The 19,483-nt window shown below is 39.3% G+C and overlaps 1 protein-coding gene across 1 annotated transcript in view; it reads right to left on the reverse strand.

Moving 5' to 3' along the window:
• Window positions 1-19,483, reverse strand: part of Oseg6 (intraflagellar transport protein Oseg6) — a 458,610-nt gene that overhangs the window by 77,858 nt on the left and 361,269 nt on the right. The window contains 1 exon segment of the mRNA XM_067096238.1: window positions 15,622-15,648. Within this exon segment, the coding sequence (XP_066952339.1) occupies window positions 15,622-15,648 (27 nt within the window).

Raw genomic sequence — 19,483 nt, forward strand, 5'->3', positions numbered from 1 at the left:
CTTAACTGATACTTTTTAATGTTGCTTTTATAGCAATATGCTGAGGCAGCAGTGCTATATGAAAGTGGAAATTTCCATGAAAAAGCTGCCAGTCTCTACATTCGTCTCAAGAACTGGACAAAAGTTGGACAACTGTTAGTACACATCAATTCTCCCAAGATGCACTTGCAAGTAAGTATTTTGTTTATTAGTATTACTGATGGTGTGTAGTTATGCTATTGTATTAGACATGTGCATTTTTATTTTTTATCAGTGTAATGTTTGTTGTTAGGCTTGGCTTTTTTTTTTTTTTTAGTAATTTAGAATTAAGATATAACTTACTGTATATTTGGTTGAGAACACTTCCTTTTTTATTTGCTGTAACTTCAAGTAATAAAATGGTTGTTCCTAAAATAATTTTAATTGTTTAACAATATATGTTCAATAAATAACATGTCACTTTTGTGGTCTGTGGTTGGGGGAGATGATTCAGTTTTGATATGGTATACCATAGATTTGAATATGATCTTAGGATTGGTCAGTTTGGTGACTTTTAACCTGAGCTACCTTCATTGTGTATGCTTTTATTGTGTGGTGTAAAATGTTGCATGAGCTTGTGTGAAATTACAAAACAGGTCTTATTCTGCTAATATGGATATTAAATCCAAGGTTAAATCCAAGGTGCTTTTTACTCTGTGGTTACCTTCAAAATATTTTCATTACATATACCATATCAGCCTAACTTTCATGTTATCTTAGTTTTGTTGTTTGCTAAAGAGTGAAATGGATTGGTTAATTTGGGAAAATGTTACATCAATCTCATCCCATTGCAGCTGAAAAGATAAGCTAAAATATAATGTCAACTTTGATTTAACTATGTTACATGTATCGTGATCTATTGTTTTAATGTTGTACATAAATCCATCTCACAAGGTGACCTCTCTTTCTTTGTAGCTGGATGGTAGGTAAGCAAATGCTTTCTTTGTAGACTTTGAGTGAAGTTTACTTCTAAATAATGTACAGTACTTATATGCTTCCAGATTTGAGATTCATATGGGAGATAGTATGTATGGCTCCTGGATGTCTGCTTTGATTTTTCAATGCTTTCTCTCAGATGTTCTTGGTGGTACTATAATGGCATTTTATATGTAGACAGCAGGTGCAGTGTAACATCTAATGGTGTGTCCAGCTCAGTGAAACTCATTGGAACCTCTACAAATCTCCTGGGACCTTTGTCAAAAATCAGGTTTTGATGTAGGAAAAACCTGTTTGTTAGTCGCTGTTGAGTCTTCAAGGAATTACCTTCCATGGGTCTGTCAGAGCTCCATGGTGACCAAACTGATGTCGAAGAATTCTCTTTTAGTCAGTCTCTTGGCCAGGTATTGTGTCATAATGATAAAAACTCTTAATGCCTGATGGAGTATGTAATGAACTTAAAGATAATAGGGCTTTGTCCCTTATCCTACAGCGAAGCTGTACCCAGGTTATTTCCTTTGTCAAACCTACTAGAAGAGGATGAGATTTTTGCACATGTGCAGTCCGCCATATTGCTGACAAACAGACTGGCAAGAGACCAAGGAAGCCACTACTTTCTGTTAGTCAGTGCAGGATGATCCTTCGCCCAAATCCCATGCCTTTTCGTGAGAGAAGTGGGTGGGCTATTTTAGCCGAGAAGTAGGTGGGTTTTGAGGACTCAACAACAACTACCAAAAATAGGTTTTTTCTACTTCAAACCTGTTTTTTGATAGTGTAGTCGCTTGCCCTTATCCAGATTTCGCCCATATCCAACAGGGCCTTGGCTCCACTTATCCAGAAAATTGAGAGATTACTGTAATTCCTCCTAGTTCTGTTTTCTGTGTGGGTAAAGTAACAGAGAAAAGTATGATTTTGTTTTAGTTAGAATTATTGCTGCAATACTGTAGAATTTTAATTGCACATGTTATTTTTATAAATATGCACATTATTGAGTAATATGCGTGTTTAGTAAGATGTTTACTTTTGATATATTTAGTTGTATTAAAATTATGTCAGTTATGATTTTCCAAGCAACTGTTTGTTCAAAAGATTTCCAGAAGTTTCTAGGTTGTGCTGTAGGTGCTGAGATGATGCACAATTCAGTTTCTTGGTCATGTACGTAGTGTGTCAGAATATATGAGAACTTACAAAGTTCATATAAATACAATTAAAATAGTAGCGTAGTGAGTCTTGGGCCACTAGTCGTGTGTTTCGACATAACTCTTGAGATCTCTTCAGTGTACTTTAACAGGAAAGAAGATATTGGCACCTCAACTGTATGGACCTCGCATTACTGCATAAAAATGAAATGACTGTTAAAAGCACATCCATTGTAAAAACTTGAAGGATAGTACATGACTTAGTATATCGACCGAATACCAAATTAGCTTCATCTTCAGTAGTTAAGATCCCCAATTATGGCTGATTTAACATGCAAAACACACTTTCAGAATAAAATCTCACATTCAATAAAAGTCCAACATAGTGAAACTGGAAACAAAAACTTTCAACCAAGACGCTAAAAGCTCAAGAAGAAAGCGAGCCACTTATCATTAAGTTTCTATTTATTTCCCTATACTATTATTTATTTTCGAGAAAATATGATTTTAATTTCTTTTTGAAAACCTTGGTTGAAGGTGCAGTCTTAATATTAGTTGGGTTGTTGTTCCAGACCCTCGGCCCCTTAATCGATATTGCTTTAGCTTCCATGTCAGTAGTTGTTGGTCTTACTAAGATGTCGTTCGCTCGGCGAGTAAGCCTTTCTTGTGCATCGCCCACAGTGGGGAATTCAGAAAGTAAACGATTGTAAATTTCATAAGGAAACAAACAAGGTCAAAAGTTATTTCAGTTTCAGTATTCATCCACTCTAAACTCTTTCAAAAGTGGTGTAATTTTCTAGCCCCTCCATAAGCTATTTTAGCCGAGAAATGTTGAGCTTCCTGAACCCGGTCCATTTGTTCTTGAGTTGTCATTCCCCAGATTCTGCTGCAGTGGTTAATTATGCTCCTCAAGGCCAACGACTCTGTTATTGTTAGGCGTGATGTTTAACTAAGCTATCTTTTATGCCGTTGAGAAAGAATAATACACCATTTACTTTTTTTGTTGCGTGGCTGATGTGGTCATCAAATAACACATTGATTTACACTAAGCTTTTTTACCATTTGTGATGGACTGATGGGTGTTTCATAAAAAAGTATTGTTACATTTGTAGGTATTAACATTTAGGCCATTTGCTTGAAACTACTTTTTTGCTTCTTTTAGAGCAACTTCAGTTTGAATCAGTAAGTTATCCTGGAAGAGCCAGATTTGTCTTGTGTGTTAAGAATCGTTGACCCAGTGAAGTTTTGAGTGCAGGTTATATGTATTGAAAATTACTCTAATTGCTTCCGTGCTAATTAGATATTTGGCGTAAGTAAAGTAAGAGGTTTCTTCACTGAATGGATGTACTATACAAAACAGAATTATGATTTTGTTTTGTAAGTACAAACTATATGCCAATCTCCCAGCCCCTTTGACTGAACTGAAAATCCGTTGATTATTGTAGAATCAGTGAAGTGCAGCTGTGATAAGATGGATTCTTATTGGCAGTACGTAGTCTCATATAAATTACATAATCACCCTTATTAGTTTTTCAGTTGGAGTGCAACACTTCTATTATGTTAAGTTTTAATTATAGAACCATTTTTCAGTAGTTTTCGTAAATGCTTAAACAAGCTCACAAATTTGTGTTACTTGGCATGTGGAACAAATGAATGCTAAAATGAGGCACTGTATAATGGTATATACCATATGTATTGTAATATGTTTATAAGAAAATGAATGGATAAAAAAATCAATTTATGTTAAAGTTGCCCATAGTTCTATTTTCATTATGCTCATTCTTTCTTTTGTTTGGGGTTTGGAGGTGTGTTGTATAGAATAGATTCCATTCTCTTGATATATCAAGAATATGTGTATTTTTAGCGAATAATCGTAGAGTTTTCATATATTTGTTGTTACTGTGTCAGTTATGAATTGCAGTGGTTTTCACACCTACCTTTTGAAGTTTACTGAAATCCTGCTGACATTAAACTGAAAGGTTTTTTATGCAAGATAGCAAGCAATTGTGGGATGCTTTTCCCCTGATATACAATATTGATTAAATTGCCTTTGCACTGCAGTTTTTTAAAGTTTCTAAATTACTTCTCAAGTTAAAAGAAAATTCTTTCAGTGTGTGAAATCGTTAATTTTTCAGTTCTGATACCAACTCACTTGTAGCTCTTCTATTTTTACTTTTGTGTTCTCAGCTCACTCATTCTTTCATTCAGTATGCAAAGGCAAAGGAAGCTGAGGGGCATTATCGCGAGGCAGCAACTTACTATGAATCTGCTCACGACTATGAATCTGTGATTTGTCTACTTCTCCACAACTTGAATTCACCCGAGGAAGCTGTCAGGATTGTACGGGAAACAAAGAGTGTGGAAGGTGCTAGGATGGTTGCAAGGTAGGTAACAGTGGTAGTTTGTATTTTAATTAGTATATTTGTGGAGAAAATCCCTGTATTGGGTACTAACAATTTGTCTTGAGTGGTACACTATAGATAGTGCATGACTCTTTCCAATGCCCCCTTGCCCCAAGCAGGATTCCTTTCCTCCTTTTACTGTTTTTGTATTCCCTTTGCTCCCTTCTTGCTAAGAAGTCAGATTTCTTTATATCTTCTTGTTTAGTTTTCAAGTCTCTTATATGGAGAAATCTTTAGGCAAGCCCTAAGAGATTATATTATAACATTATATTAAGTAGTCTTATTAAACTCTGCCATAATAATGATGTGTGACCAAGTTGACTAATTTTCCTATTAGTCGTCAGTTGCAAACTCTGTTTTCTGTAAATGGTAATTATTATGTAATGCAGAAATTGAAAAGAAATCTCATTTTCAACTGACTGTAGTTCACAAAGGTGCTTTGAGATTCAGTTGGAGTTTTGTTGGATAAAATTTATGGTTTAAAAGAGAATTTTGAACAGAAATCCTTTTATCAGGTTTTTGTTTGTAGACTATATGTCAGTTTTAAAGAAAATCATCATTATCTTAAGCCTCATTGATATATCAAAAAGTCTTATTTCTGGGCCCGACCTGTGTCACCCAATGAAATAGTCCATTAGCACTGATTTCTAGGTATAAATATTACTAAATATACCAGAGAAAAAGCTAACCATAATGCCAGGGTTACGACCCCTGGATCGAACACCATTAGATGGTGTCGGTATACACAAGGGGTGAGTGGTTGCCACTACCACAGATCTTCGTCCTATAGATTTCTCCATTCTCAAAACCCCGAAAGGGGAGGAGCCGTTCAAAACCTCATCCCCGCACCTAGCCAACCACCACCCTGGCCGCCATCTTCATCCCAAGTTAGCACCTCCCAAGCTTGGTATGCCATTCGGGAGGGAAAAGGAAGTACAGGGATGGGTCACTGGGTGACACAGGTCTTCCCCCAGAAATAGATTTTTCCTTTGACAAAATCCCTTTTCTGGGCTCGACCTGTGTCACCCAGTGAAATAGTGACAGAGAATCAGCCATACAAAAGCTTGGTGGAGCCCTCTAAGAATTACCTTAATGGAGCTAAATAAAACTATGAGAAAATTACTGTGTTTTAATAACCCAAAACATTCATATTAAAAACATAATTAACATTATAAGGCACACAGTTTAAATCATAAAATAACTAACACCAAGACACTTAAGGCTAACAAAAAGATTAAAACAGGATATCCATGAAACGGCCAAGAGTCAGGCTGTGAAGCAGGCCTGACCTAAAGGTTAGAAGGCAGGGCAAGTAAACGAGGCAGGTAGGTGAGAGAAATATAAACAATAGGATAAACTAAGGTTACATAAACTAGTCTAGGGCTGGGGAACAATACTTCCTGCAGCTACTGTGGAGTATTTAAGAGCCTCTAGAGACTTAAGATAGTGGCATTTGAACACTGTTGGTGATTTCCAGCCCGTATACTTTTAAGGTCATCAAAATTCATATTATGAAAATAATTAGTGGAGGTGGGTTCCGAACCCCGAATATCATGTACCCTAGGTACTGAATCCGGGTTTGCCTGCTTTATGAAATATAGTATTTGTTGCCTGATGGCCTTTAAGGAAATGGTTCCTCCATTTTCCCCTAACAAAAAGAGGGCCTGAATTCCTATTAAGTTCTATTTAAATAAGCTTTTAAAGCGTTAATTGGACATAAAAACAGATCCTGTGGAAGGGAATAATCTTCCAAGGAGACCATCTATTTTGTGGATCCTCATTCTTTGCTAGAAACTTGAGATCCAGGGACAACAGAACTTCTCCTGATGGGAGGAAATCAACATGGTTCGGTTCTCTAGAGAGAGCAGACAGTTCAGAAATTCTAGCCCCTGAGGCTAGACTTACTAGAAATAACGTTTTCCTTAACAGACTCAGTATGTACATAATTCATTATCAGTGTCTGGTGCCAATTTAAGTACGTCATTTAAGAACCAGGAAACCGTGTGAGGATGGGTTGCTGGTCTAAGACGAGCGCATGTTTTTAGGAATTGATGAAAAATAAGTCTGTAAGGTTAATATTAAAGCCATGTAAAAATATTTTTCTTAAAGCAGATTTTGCTGTAGTAATAGTACTAGTGGCCAGTCCTTTCTCAAATAATGATCTGAAGAAAGAGATTGCTAGATTCGTGGTCATTTCCTGAGCTTCAGATTCCCTCAGAAATAATGCTAACTTTTTAACTGCTGAGTCATACTGTCTGACAGTAGATTCCCTCTTGTCTGATTCTATGAACAGTGTATTAATAGGATCAATGTTAGCGTCTTTCTGAGCTGCAAACTTCATGAAGTCCATAAAGCTAGGGCATTCAGAATTCTTGAAGAAGCTGACACAGTCCGAGTTTGTACTACTTGTGTCAATCTTGGACTGGGGATTTGTTTGCGCCGGAGTTTCAACTCTAGAAGAAGAGGAAACCAATTGCTCTTCGTACCATAATAACAGACTAACTGTTTTTATTACTCAGCCACAGGTTGCCCAAGAGCAAGAGCCCGTTCCTGCACAAGGCTGGTTTGATATAAAACAAACAAACGAGTCACTTGCTAATGGATACTATGTGGGCAATGCATAGCCTGGTAGCCGAGCTAAATAACATTCCAGTTCAACGAAATTAACCCTTAAACGCCTATTGGACGTATCATACGTCGACTAAAATGGTCTGTTGGGTGCCAAGTGGACGTACCGTACGTCGACTACAAAAAATTTCAACCTTCGGTCAACTTTGACTCGACCGAAATGGTCGAAAAACGCAATTGTAAGCTAAAACTCTTACATTCTAGTAATATTCAAGCATGTACCTTCATTTTGCAACAAATTGGAAGTCTCTAGCACAATATTTCGATTTATGGTGAATTTTTGAAAAAAACTTTTTTCTTACGCACGGGCGGTAACTCGGCCGAAAATTTCATAAATTCTTTTGTCATTTTGTCGTAATTTTTGCACTGTTCTATATTAGCCGTTACATAAAGTTTTATATATGAAAATGTGCACAATTTCATGTACAATACAGCAAAATACAACCCATGGTTGTAGCTTTTATCAGTTTGGAAATATTTTCATATAAACCACGATATCTGCCAAAATTTAAACCTTCGGTTAACTTTGACTCGACCAAAATGGTAAAAAAACGCAATTGTAAGCTAAAACTCTTACATTCTAGTAATATTCAGTCGTTTAACTTCATTTTGCAATAAATTGGAAGTCTCTAGCACAATATTTCGATTTATGGTGAATTTTTAAAAAAAACATTTTCCTTACGTCCGCGCCAGAAATTCTTTCGTCACGTTGTCGTAATGTTTGCACTGTTTTATATTAGTCGTTACATAAAGTTTTATATATGGAAATTTGCGCAATTTCATGTAGAATACAACAGAAAATAACTCATGGGTGTAGCTTATATCAGTTTTGAAATATTTTCATATAAATCATGATAACTGCCAAAATTTCAACCTTCGGTCAACTTTAACTAGACCGAAATGGTAAAAAAACGCAATTATAAGCTAAAACTCTTACATTCTAGTAATATTCAATCATGTACCTTCATTTTTCAACAAACTGGAAGTCTCTAGCACAATATTTCGATTTATGGTGAATTTCTGAAAAAAAAAAATTTTTTCCTTACGTCTGTGCGCGGTAACTTGGCCGAACATCTCAGAAATTCTTTCGTCATGTTGTCGTAATGTTTGCATCATTTTACATTAGTCGTTACATAAACTTTTATATATGAAAATGTGCGCAATTTCATGTAGAATACAACAGAAAATAATTCATGGTTGTAGCTTTTATCAGTTTTGAAATATTTTCACACAAATCACAATAACTGCCAAAATTTCAACCTTCAGTCAACTTTAACTCGACCGAAATGGTAAAAAAACGCAACTGTAAGCTAAAATTCTTACATTCTAGTAATATTCAATCGTTTAACTTCATTTTGCAATAAATTGGAAGTCTCTAGCACAATATTTCGATTTATGGTGAATTTTTTAAAACAACATTTTCCTTACGTCTGCACGGTAACTCAGCTGAACATCTCAGAAATTCTTTCGTCTCGTTGTCGTAATATTTGCACCGCTTTATATTAGTCGTTACATAAAGTTTTATATATGAAAATGTGTGCAATTTCATGTACAATGCAACAGAAAATAACTCATGGTTGTAGCTTTTATCAGTTTTGAAATATTTCCATATAAATCACGATAAATAGAAAAATTCGACTTTCGGTCAACTTTAACTCGACCGAAATGGTCGCAAACTGCAATTGTAAGCTAAAACACTTACAGTCTAGTAATATTCAATCAATTAGCTTCATTTTTCAACAAACGGGAAGTCTCTAGCACAATATTTCGATTTATGGTGAATTTTTGAAAAAAAACATTTTTTTACGTCCGCACGTTACGAATTCATGCATCATTTTGTGAGTGATAATATTTTCTCTGTGTTGCTTTGATCGTTTTAAAATTTGTTATATACCTAAATCATCGCAATTTAGTGTACAATACAACAAAAGAAAAATTAACTCATTAGCTTTAACCGTTTTGCTTACAGCGCGATTTGTATACAATTATATGCGAGTTTTTTTTTTGCTGTCATATATTCCAATATTTATATATGATAATGATATTTTTTCATTTCTGATGGTTGCATACTAAACTTCAGGCAATGACAAAACAAATGAGCCAAAAATGAACTCTTAATCTTAAAAACTAAGCGTGCTGTGATTTTTTGAAAAACACTTTTTTTTCCGTGGGCGCTAACTCACCGAAAGCCGCCGGCATACGGGAGACGTTTTTGTAAATAGGGCTTCGGCATTAAAGGGTTAAGATTATAATTGTTCTTTCATGTTTTTTTTTCAGAATTGATGTATTAAATTTTTCATGTAACTCAACCTACACCTGGTCCTGCTCAGTATTCATGGGCTCCAGGTCCAAGTCCAGAGCGGCAACGTGCTCCGAAACCTCCGCGTAGAGGGTCTCATCTATGAGTGGCTGGGTCACGACCCGGATCTGTTCGATGATAGGTGTGGCCACTTCAGCTGGTACGGCCGCAGCGATCCGGGCTCCGGGGTAGAGAAGACCTCTCCACTTCTCGTCGAGGACGTATGGCTTCTCCGACGGAACGTTTCTCCCAAACCCAGCCACCCAAGCGCGGAGGGACTCAAGAGCCTCCTTCTTGGAGGACTCGTCAGCCTGAAAAAAGGGGGGTGAATCAAAGGGAGGCTAGAAAATACCTTAAATAAAATAAAATACAAAATATTGCAATATGGAAGGCAGAAACTAACATGCGGGTGTAAAGCAAACAGCTTACCGACTCGTCCTGGGTGCACCCGCAAAGAGCAAAGCACAACTCGCAGCCCTCCGGGTGCCAAACGATCAAATCATCAAGTCGGACCGCACAACCAGCGTGGGTCTGACACACCACATGGCCATAGGGTTGTTGAAGAGTGGCGGTACACCCGGGCTCCTCACAGCGAACAGTCTGTATGTGAAAACAGTAAATGAGCTTACCTTCCTAAGAAACTTAAACTAAGCAGGCAAGGGTATTTCAGTAAACCACCGGAGTACTCCGGCGGAATGAAAAAACCTCGTCAGAGATGGGCCTAATAGAAAGTAACTTAAATTAAGGTAAGCTGGGTAAAAAACCCCCGACTGCCGGAGTAAACCGGCGGAACGAGGGAGCCGAATCAACGGGACCTTCACATGAGGGATGCCGGGAACAGGACGGGCGGAACCCAGGGTGAAATCACCGGACTCTATGACCATCATGAAATAATAATAATAAACAAATACCTATTCGACGGCGGGGTGAGCCGCCGGAAAAATTAAAATAATGAATATCTGACGGGGGTAAGCGCTCAGGGCATTATATAAACACACACAAATCCACAGGCGGGGTGAGCCGCGGGAAATATAACATATATAAGATGGTAACATAATTGGTTAACAAAAATAAATACAAATCTACGTTCCCCGGAGTCCGGTACCACCCTCACCGGGAATCTCAGGACCTTATCGTAGAGAACCAAAGAAGGGTGAGGCTGTCAAACACCACGATCCACCGGGGCAGATGTAAGCGCCAGTCAACCCAACTAGAGCATCTCGAACGCTGGAGCGAACATAGAACAAGGCCGAGAAGGAAACCCTGAGAAGTTCGAGAACCTGCTCAATCCTAGGAGAGCGGGTAAACGAAGCATTGAGCCCAGCAACGAGTCACCTGGAACCAGCTCTGGGAGGGAGCGAATCCTTCAACCAGAAAGATCCACAACTCGGAGGGAAAGTCGGACACCGACATCACCCGCACGAGAAGATGACGAGAAGCTGGACCCAAAACAGGGTAGGGGGAGGGGTGGGACAGGGAAGGTAGTAGGCCAGAGCAGAGGCAAACAGGAGATTGGGGAGAAGCTCACCTGCTCAACTGCATGATACCCAAAATCATGGCCTACACCTAAGGGAAAGGGGGAAAAAATGACTAAGACCTCTGTACTCTCACCTATACACATAGACGTAGCCTATGGTCCAAAATAGAAAAAGGGGGGGGAGAAGGAAAAGGGGGGAAAAGGGAACAACAGGGAGAGAAATTTCCGAGTCGAAGACCAGCCAGAGCCGAACGTAAGGGAGGGCTAACACGCGTGGAGGAGACACACCCACGGAAAAAACTTCAACCCCTTCGTAAGGAAGAGGGAAGAGAGTAGGGTCTCACTCCAACACCCAAACAACGGACAGAGGAAGGCACGACAACAGAAACTCCCTCAACCTGCTGACCCTCTCCTCTCGCTTAACCTAACTCAGGGGAAGGGAGAGCAGGAGGTCAAAGGGGCAATAAAAGCCTAACATACACTAGGCTACAGCATAATTAACCAAATAAATCACCAAATGTGTGTGAAAATAAACAAAATAAAATAAAATAAAAAATATACTTGTGTTGGTGCATAGCCCTAAAGGAAGCGACAGGATGAACCTGACGTCCCCACGGAACTAGACAAGGCAGAAGATAGCATGGTGTCGAGCACCAGCCAAATAATAATAATAATAAAATAATAAAATTATAATTATAAAGCTAAACTGTCCAAGAGGAAACATCCTGGGGAGACGTCTAAGCGGGAACATGACGGGAACCCGATGCGGGAACCCAAAGGTACGGATCAAAAACATTATCGTTAGAGAAGAAACCGAACAACCCAGCTTAGAAAACCACCAGGATGAGACCTATGGGGAAGTATAAGGCATGAGCCGACCAGGAAAAACCCAAACAGAACAAGCTGAGTGGGTAAACCTCATGGACAACATGGCTGGCTGGGGCGCCCACAAGCGTCATAACAAAGCCACGAATAATTAATAAATACGGGCTAAGACAGCCAACAATTCATAAGACAACCCCACAATAAGATGGAACTTAACTTGGATACTGTAAAGCTGCTCGACGACATGATACAGAAGCAAAATAAACCAAAAACACAAGCCAAACAAAACACCGCAGCGTCAAAATCAAGTGCTAGAAATGGAATGAGTTCAGATGGCGCTGGAGTCGCCGCGTGGCGGGCTGGTGAGCGTGGGCGCTGGTACAGCCCCTCACTCTTCCCGGGGATCTTGACATGGGGATGTCTATCGAGTGTGGCTCTGTGGTTGTGATTCCTTCACTCACCTTGGTTTGGTTGTAACTCCAGCATTCCTGAAAGCTTTTTTCTCTGGTATATTTAGCAATATTTATACCTAGAAATTCGTGTAAGAATGGAATTTCACCGGGTGACACGGGGCCTCCCTCAGAAATAGATTTTTCCTTTGTCAAAATCCCTTCTTTCTGTTAACAGAAAGATCTTTAAACAGATGATAATCTGATGACATTAGATATGCCAAACACTACCCACTTACGTTTTATTTGCGTAAAATAAGTCTTTTAACAGAAAGCTTTTTATATGCATGATACTCTGTTAACACAGTTGGTAGAACTGTTTATATCTAAACATAATGAAATATTTTATAATGATATGGACGAAATATTTAAAAACCTGCATAAAACAAGGAATTCCCTAGCAGTTTTATAAAAGAATTATAAAAGAATTACTCAAACTAATTAATATACAGACCATAAAAAAAGAAATAAAATCTGAACAATAGATTTCATAAAGTGATATAGTATTAAATATTGTAATTGTACTTTTCATGGATTTTTTTTTTATCCCATCTAACTTCAAATCATGAACTTCTACTTTTTCATAAAGGTGGAGAAGTGAGACTTAGCTTTTTGCTCAACTACAACAACAGCTAGTACTAATAGGTTCCTGTAATTGTTCTAGAAACCATTCAGGAGAGTTTGATGTAGCTATTGGGTGATTGTTATCTTTAAGCACAAATATGATGTGGCTCAGAATGAACAGTTTTGGGAGGACCCTGTATCTCTTGGAATTTTTTTCATTACTCCTAAATGTGTCCCAGCTCATTTTCTAGCCACCAAAATTGCTCTCCAGTGGTGGTAAAATCATTCCAAGTATGTCTGTCAGCTAAGGCACACCATTTTAGTTTGCTCCCAGAATTTTCACATTCTCATGCTTCCATTAATTTTGAATTTGCTTTGGTATTATCTTAATTATCCTCCTAGTGGGTTTCATGTTTTTTTTCATTGAAACTTGGAGTAAATGTGGTAAGTGTATGGTATGGAGTAGCTGTCACAGTTAGTCGTACAACTATGCTCATATATGAGGCGACATGATTCTTTTTGTATCGTCCAAAATCTTAGACACAATGTAGTGTCGACAAGCTTGCGAATTCACAGCTAGTACTACTTTCCCTATGGTTATATAAATATGATCCCTTTTATGCATTGTATAATTCGTAACCTATTTGATTTGAACTGATTTTTTTTTTAGCATTGCTTAGCTCAAAGCACAGTGTGGTAAGGTTAGCGGTGCCGTCAATGACAGGGTCTTAACACGCTCCTCGGGGCTGGACAACGTAACTACCTCTGCAGCATTATAGCAGTAGACCTAATAGGCTCAACGGTCATAACAACACTTTCAAAATAGAAATATGAATTATAAGTTTTCTTTGAATGTTAAAGTTTTAGGCTGTGTTCAAGCTACATGTATGTCGCAAAATGATTTATAGGCCTAAAAAATAATCTAAGCCTTCTGAGATGCAATCTCTGTAACCAAAAAATTTATTTGTAGAGATTACTTGTTCTTTGAAGGATAAAAGATGATGATTTTAATTATATGGAGAGGATGGCTATTAATCGAAATATCTATTAGCATTAATATCAAGGCCTGTGGAACACCTGTTTTTTTAACTGGCTTAAAAATTGCACCGTCACTCTAATGGTTGTGTCACGAACACTCTGCTCACCCGTTGATATCATTGGATGCATTCTACTTTTATACTGTATTTACTTTTTTACATTTTTTCAGCGTTGAGGCATAAAAACAATCAAATAGGACCATTTCAAATTTTATGGTTGCATTGGAAGCAATGTTAATGTTATGACATTATTTTTCGTTTTTTATTTAACAATTGAATTGAGGTTTAATAATGACTTTTTGTCAAGTTTATCGTGGTGAGTGAACAAAAGTTTTGAAAATGTTTTGTAACTGTTTTTGGGAATTTGGCTACAAGTGATATTTTCTTACAGTTTTGCAATATATGATAGATTTCACCCTTAAGAAACACATTATGGCCTTATTGTATGAAATAATCGTGTTGTCGCATTGAAGTAATTTATTAATATGGAGCATGGTAGTTGCCAGTTTGTGATTTTGAACAAAATCCTATGCAATCATGTCGCATCACGTAAGAGCATAGCTGTACCTTTCCTTTCTGAACAGCAGTTCTGATTAGTATTGTTTTTTACTATTATTAGCTACCCTTAGTTTTTGCCTTCATATAATTTTCGCATTAGTATTTTAATGGTTTAAGGCTTTCAAGCCATTTGTTTTTTCCCATGTTTGTATATTTTCACAAACAGATGCTTGTTTGCATATTTCTTAAATCACAAAATGTGTAACTGCTTCTCATTGTTTAGCACATTATTTTATCTTTTTATAATGACTAAGAAAAGATGTATTGGAATTTCTGGTAAACAATGCAACCGTTTATATCTGGCATTGAAGAAGATCTACACTTTGAGGTGTAGAAGACAGGTTTGTATGTAAGAACTGACTAGTATGTAAATTGTAAACTTATGGCCAATGGCAATGGCAGAATAGGAGGATGCACAGTAAGTGTTCTCTAGCATCTTGATGGAGGTACTGCACTTGCTGCAGTCTCCTAATGGTACCTCTGATTCCATGTTATCTAGTTCTGTGCTGAGACCCCTCTTTTTTGGCTACAACAACTGCTTACAGGAGGACAGAAATAGGAAAACTGAAGGGTTATTTATTTTCCACCTCTTAAAACTACTGAAAATGGTTTGCATAAACATATGTAGGATTCGCCAGATGATTTAGTTTTTTCATTGAGTTGGATGAACAGAGCCTTCCCTATTCTCATAGAAGGAAAGTATCACTATCATGTGGGTTGAGACCTTTGCTACTTCCATGGAGGTTCATCCCCACTTGCTCATGCATGCGAGCTCATATTGCCTGTAGCCATTGTCAGTGCTGGTGACAAGACCTTGTACGTGGAGAAAGCTATATCAATTGTTGTGTCTGCTGAATAGGGTAGATGTACTTGTTACTTCTGTCAATGTTTACTAGAGTCACACTCTTCTCTGCACTTGCCTGAAATTCAAGAGTTAACATTCAAGTGCTAGTGATCCTTCATTTATGAGTATTTCATGTGCACCTGTAATCAAGGAACCGTTGTTGATAAAAGCCCCTATTTATATGCAAGGTTTTCTCTCTCAGTCTGTACTTGTGGGTATTCAGTCACCTGCAAGTAATCCCTTGATTGCATCTGTTGCTGTAGGGGAATTTTCCAAGCTTGCTGCTTCTTCACATCCTTCTTCCTTACAGGTTGACCATGTTCCCAGTCCCTCGAGAAGGGTGTCTCCTACAATTAAGCAATCGCAGATAGCCAGTTCACTTTCCTTCTTACTTCAGGTTAAGTAGCTCTCCCTTCTAATTCCTGGTTTTACAGGCTTGCAGAACCAATTTCATGGTAAGAATAGTTATGGTCTCATGTTCAAGATATAATTAAGTTGCACACACAAGCTTTACCCATCATTTCTGTTTGGAAGGTAATGAATGCTCCACAGTTCCAAAGAAACCTTTAAGCATTGTCATGCTCATATGAGAATGTTGTCTTAAGGGATTTTGACAAAGGAAAAATCTATTTCTGGGGGAAGACCTGTGTCACCCGGTGAAATTACCATCTAGCACACATTTCTAGGTAAATTCATTGCTAAACATACCAGAGAAAAGCTATATGCAATGCTGGGGTTACTACCCCCGTGCGAGCTCCATAAAATGGAGTTGTGTATAGGAAAGGGTGAGTGTTGTCACTACCACAGGCCTCTGCCCTGTAGATATTCCCAATCTCAAAATCCCCCAGAGCGAGGTGCTGTTACAACGCCCGCACCAGCTCCCCGACTACCAACAACTCAGCCGCCATATTGTCATTCCAGGTTAGCACCCCCCCCAAGCTTGGTATTTTACCCAGGGGGGGAAAAGAAGGAATAGTGGCGGGTCACCGGATGACACAGGTCTTCCCCCAGAAATAGATTTTTCCTTTGTCAAAATCCCTTTTCTGGGCTTTGACCTGTGTCACCGGGTGAAATTATAACAGAGAATTAAACATACCAGCTTGGTGAAGGTCTTGGAAAACTACTGTGATGGAAAGAAATAAAACAATTAGTAAAAGTGAGTTTTAATTACCCAAGCCAAAAATCTCTATAATAACATGAGAATAACAAGATGGGGGAACCATGCCCCAAAGTAAACATGATATACAGAACATCAGAACACGGTTATAATTGACTTAAATACTAACAAATAGGAACAATAGACAATATGCAACATGGTCAGGAATCAGGCTGTGAGGCATGCCTGACCCAGAGAAGATGGTAGGGGAGTAAACGAGGCAGGTAGGCGAGAGAGAGAGTGACAGAACAGTTAGGAATGCATAGTGAGATCAGTCAGAGGAAGGAACAATGCTTCCTGCCGCCACTGTGGAAAATTTTAGAGCCTCTAGGGATTTGAGGTAGTGGCGTTTGAACACCGAAGGTGATTTCCAACCCGTATATTTTTTGAGATCGTCAAAATTCATATGATGGAAATAATTAGTGGAGGTGGCCACCGCCCTGATATCTTGGACCTTAGGAACTGAATCTGGGTTAGCTTGTTTAATAAAGTAGAAGATTTGTTGTCTGATGGCCTTCAGAGAAATAGTTCCTCCACTTTCTCTCACAAAAAGAGGGCCTGAAGTTATATTAGAGGTTCTGTCTAAATAAGCCTTTAAGGTAGAGACTGGGCACAATGACAGGTCTTGTGGAAAGGGGACAACCTTCCATGGGGACCACTTATCTCGTGGATCTTCATTTTTAGCGAGAAACTTGAGATCTGGGGCTAACAGAACTTCTCCTGACGGGAGGAAATCAACATGGTTCGGTTCTCTAGATAGAGCTGACAGCTCAGAAATTCTAGCACCTGAAGCTAAACTAATTAAGAATAAGGTCTTCCTTAACAGACTTAAGAATGAACAATTCTGATTATCAGTATCTGATGCTAATTTAAGAACGTCATTTAAGAACCAGGAAACGCCCGGAAGATCCCGGCAACAATAAGAGTATATCTAACATACATCGTCAAAACAATAGGGACGCGGGTAAATCGGAGTTACTAGAAGGTCCAAAGTGTGAACATCGTCATAAACAAAATAGCAGATTTACCAATACCCGGACCGCGGTCGGTAGAATTAAATGTACACAGCACAAAATGGTTAACCCTAGTGTTTGCCAAAAACAACAGATATGTTTGTGGTTATAAATTCCGCTTGGTGCGGGAATCGAGTTACACCATACTTATTTATGGTGGCGGCGGAGGAAACGAGGTGAGCGCCGTCAACCACACACCATACCCGCGGGTAGTTTTAATACTTGAGGGTAACGAGGAGACCCGACAACCACCCAGCGGAAGTAAGATCTGGCAGATCAAGATAGATGCCCAGGGAATATGGTCGATGTTCTAGTTGTATAGAACAGAGACAAAACAAGGACAACAATAGCTAGCGGCGGACGCAGGAGCGGAGGCCAGTCAGGTGGATAACACTGGTGGATACCGTGTTGCTCTCCACGGGGTGGACAAAGGCGACAACCCTGGGCAGGAGAAGCTTCGGTCGCAGCTGATGCTAGGGAAGGGTAGGGGATAGGCAAATGGAGGAACTATAGCCTTGTAGAGAGTGGGAGGCTTGGACGCGTGCCCACGAGGTGTCGATCATGGGGCTTGACAAGCCAAAGGGGAGAATAGGATACACTCCATAAGCTAAAAGGTCAAAGTTGGTAATGAATTGGTAATTTGTGGCCAGGGGGTGAGCACCCCCAGACACCAAAACTCCCACGGGGTGCCGATCAACAGAGATTGGCGACCACTGGATTAAGGAGAACTAGGGAGAACCACTCAATGCAAAGGAAGGGTAGGAATGTTAGGCTAGCTGACATGGAAAGCGGGTAGGGGTTGGGGCTCAGGCACCCGACCCAGGCACACTTCCACGATGTGCACGAGACAGCCAAGGGTGGGAGGGACTAGGGAGGGTGTGGAGGTAGGAGGAAACCCATGATGAATCTGCAGACACTGCTTGACTCGGACAGGGATGAATAAGAAGACCTAGCTATTCTAGCCTAACCTTACTAGGACTCAAGAGTCCATTCGGGAAAGCGGAAGCCGAGGAGAGGGAAAAACATGAGCCTAATAACACCACATCGAACCAGACGATGTCATCGGAGTGCAGGCGTGAAACTCTCCTACTCACCCAAACCTCCCTCAAGCAGGGAGGGAGCAAAACCCCGTAAGGTAGCCTAACTTCCTAGGCTAACCTACTGAAGCCGACCAGCGGCCAAGAAGGCTAGCCTAGGAGGACAAACACGGGAACTATCAGGCTAAGATAACAAAGTTAACCACATAATGCAAAATAGCAGTACGCCATATATGAAAATAGAACTTAAATAATAAAGACACGTAGAAGAAGCGGACCAAACCAATGTGATGTGAGGCGGATGAGTAAAAAATGGCGACCCTTACGATCAAGCGTAAACAAATTAATCCAAAAATATCAATGTCATCCCGTTAACATATAAGTGTGAAAATGAAATAGCATGGTACTGTCTCAGACTCCAGAGAATATGCCTGTGAGCTGGAGGAGAGTGAGTCCAAGGATAAAAAATGGAATTATGATCACAAAGCGAGAGAAATCATAGCCTAGAGAGAGACCCGCGCCTCCCCAGGGAAGGGGTAATTCGGAAAAAAAACTAACTCCGACGGGGAGTGAATATGAAATTATGAAAAAACACACATAAAAACATATTATCATATAAAAAGTGGGCCAAGTCCCACCGTAAACCACACAAAGACTGAAGGTCACGTGAGGTCGGGAGCAAGGCGGCCGAGACCGGCGTTATATTCAACCCCCTAATTATTGAATTAGAAGGTAAATAAAATCAATAGCCTAAAACAAAAGGGAGATGGTACTCAACTTAGGTGAAGAAAATTCCTGGACGGAAGACATAATATCGCACAGAAAAAGGCAAATGAAGCACACCGTTGATAACAACAACAAGGCGCTGACGCGTGCTAAAATGGAATGACAATATGGCGGCTGAGTTGTTGTTGGTGGGAAATAGTGCTGAGCGTTATGCTTTTTCGCTCACAGGATTTTGAGATTGGGAATATCTACAGGGCAGAGGCCTGTGGTAGTGACAACACTCACCCTTTCCTATACTGCGACTCATTTTATGGAGCTACTTTGAGGTAGTAACCCCAGCATTGCATTTAGCTTTTCTCTGGTATGTTTAGCAAT

This window comes from Macrobrachium rosenbergii, chromosome 52 (genome assembly GCF_040412425.1).
Source record: "Macrobrachium rosenbergii isolate ZJJX-2024 chromosome 52, ASM4041242v1, whole genome shotgun sequence".
Classification (NCBI taxonomy): domain Eukaryota; kingdom Metazoa; phylum Arthropoda; class Malacostraca; order Decapoda; family Palaemonidae; genus Macrobrachium; species Macrobrachium rosenbergii.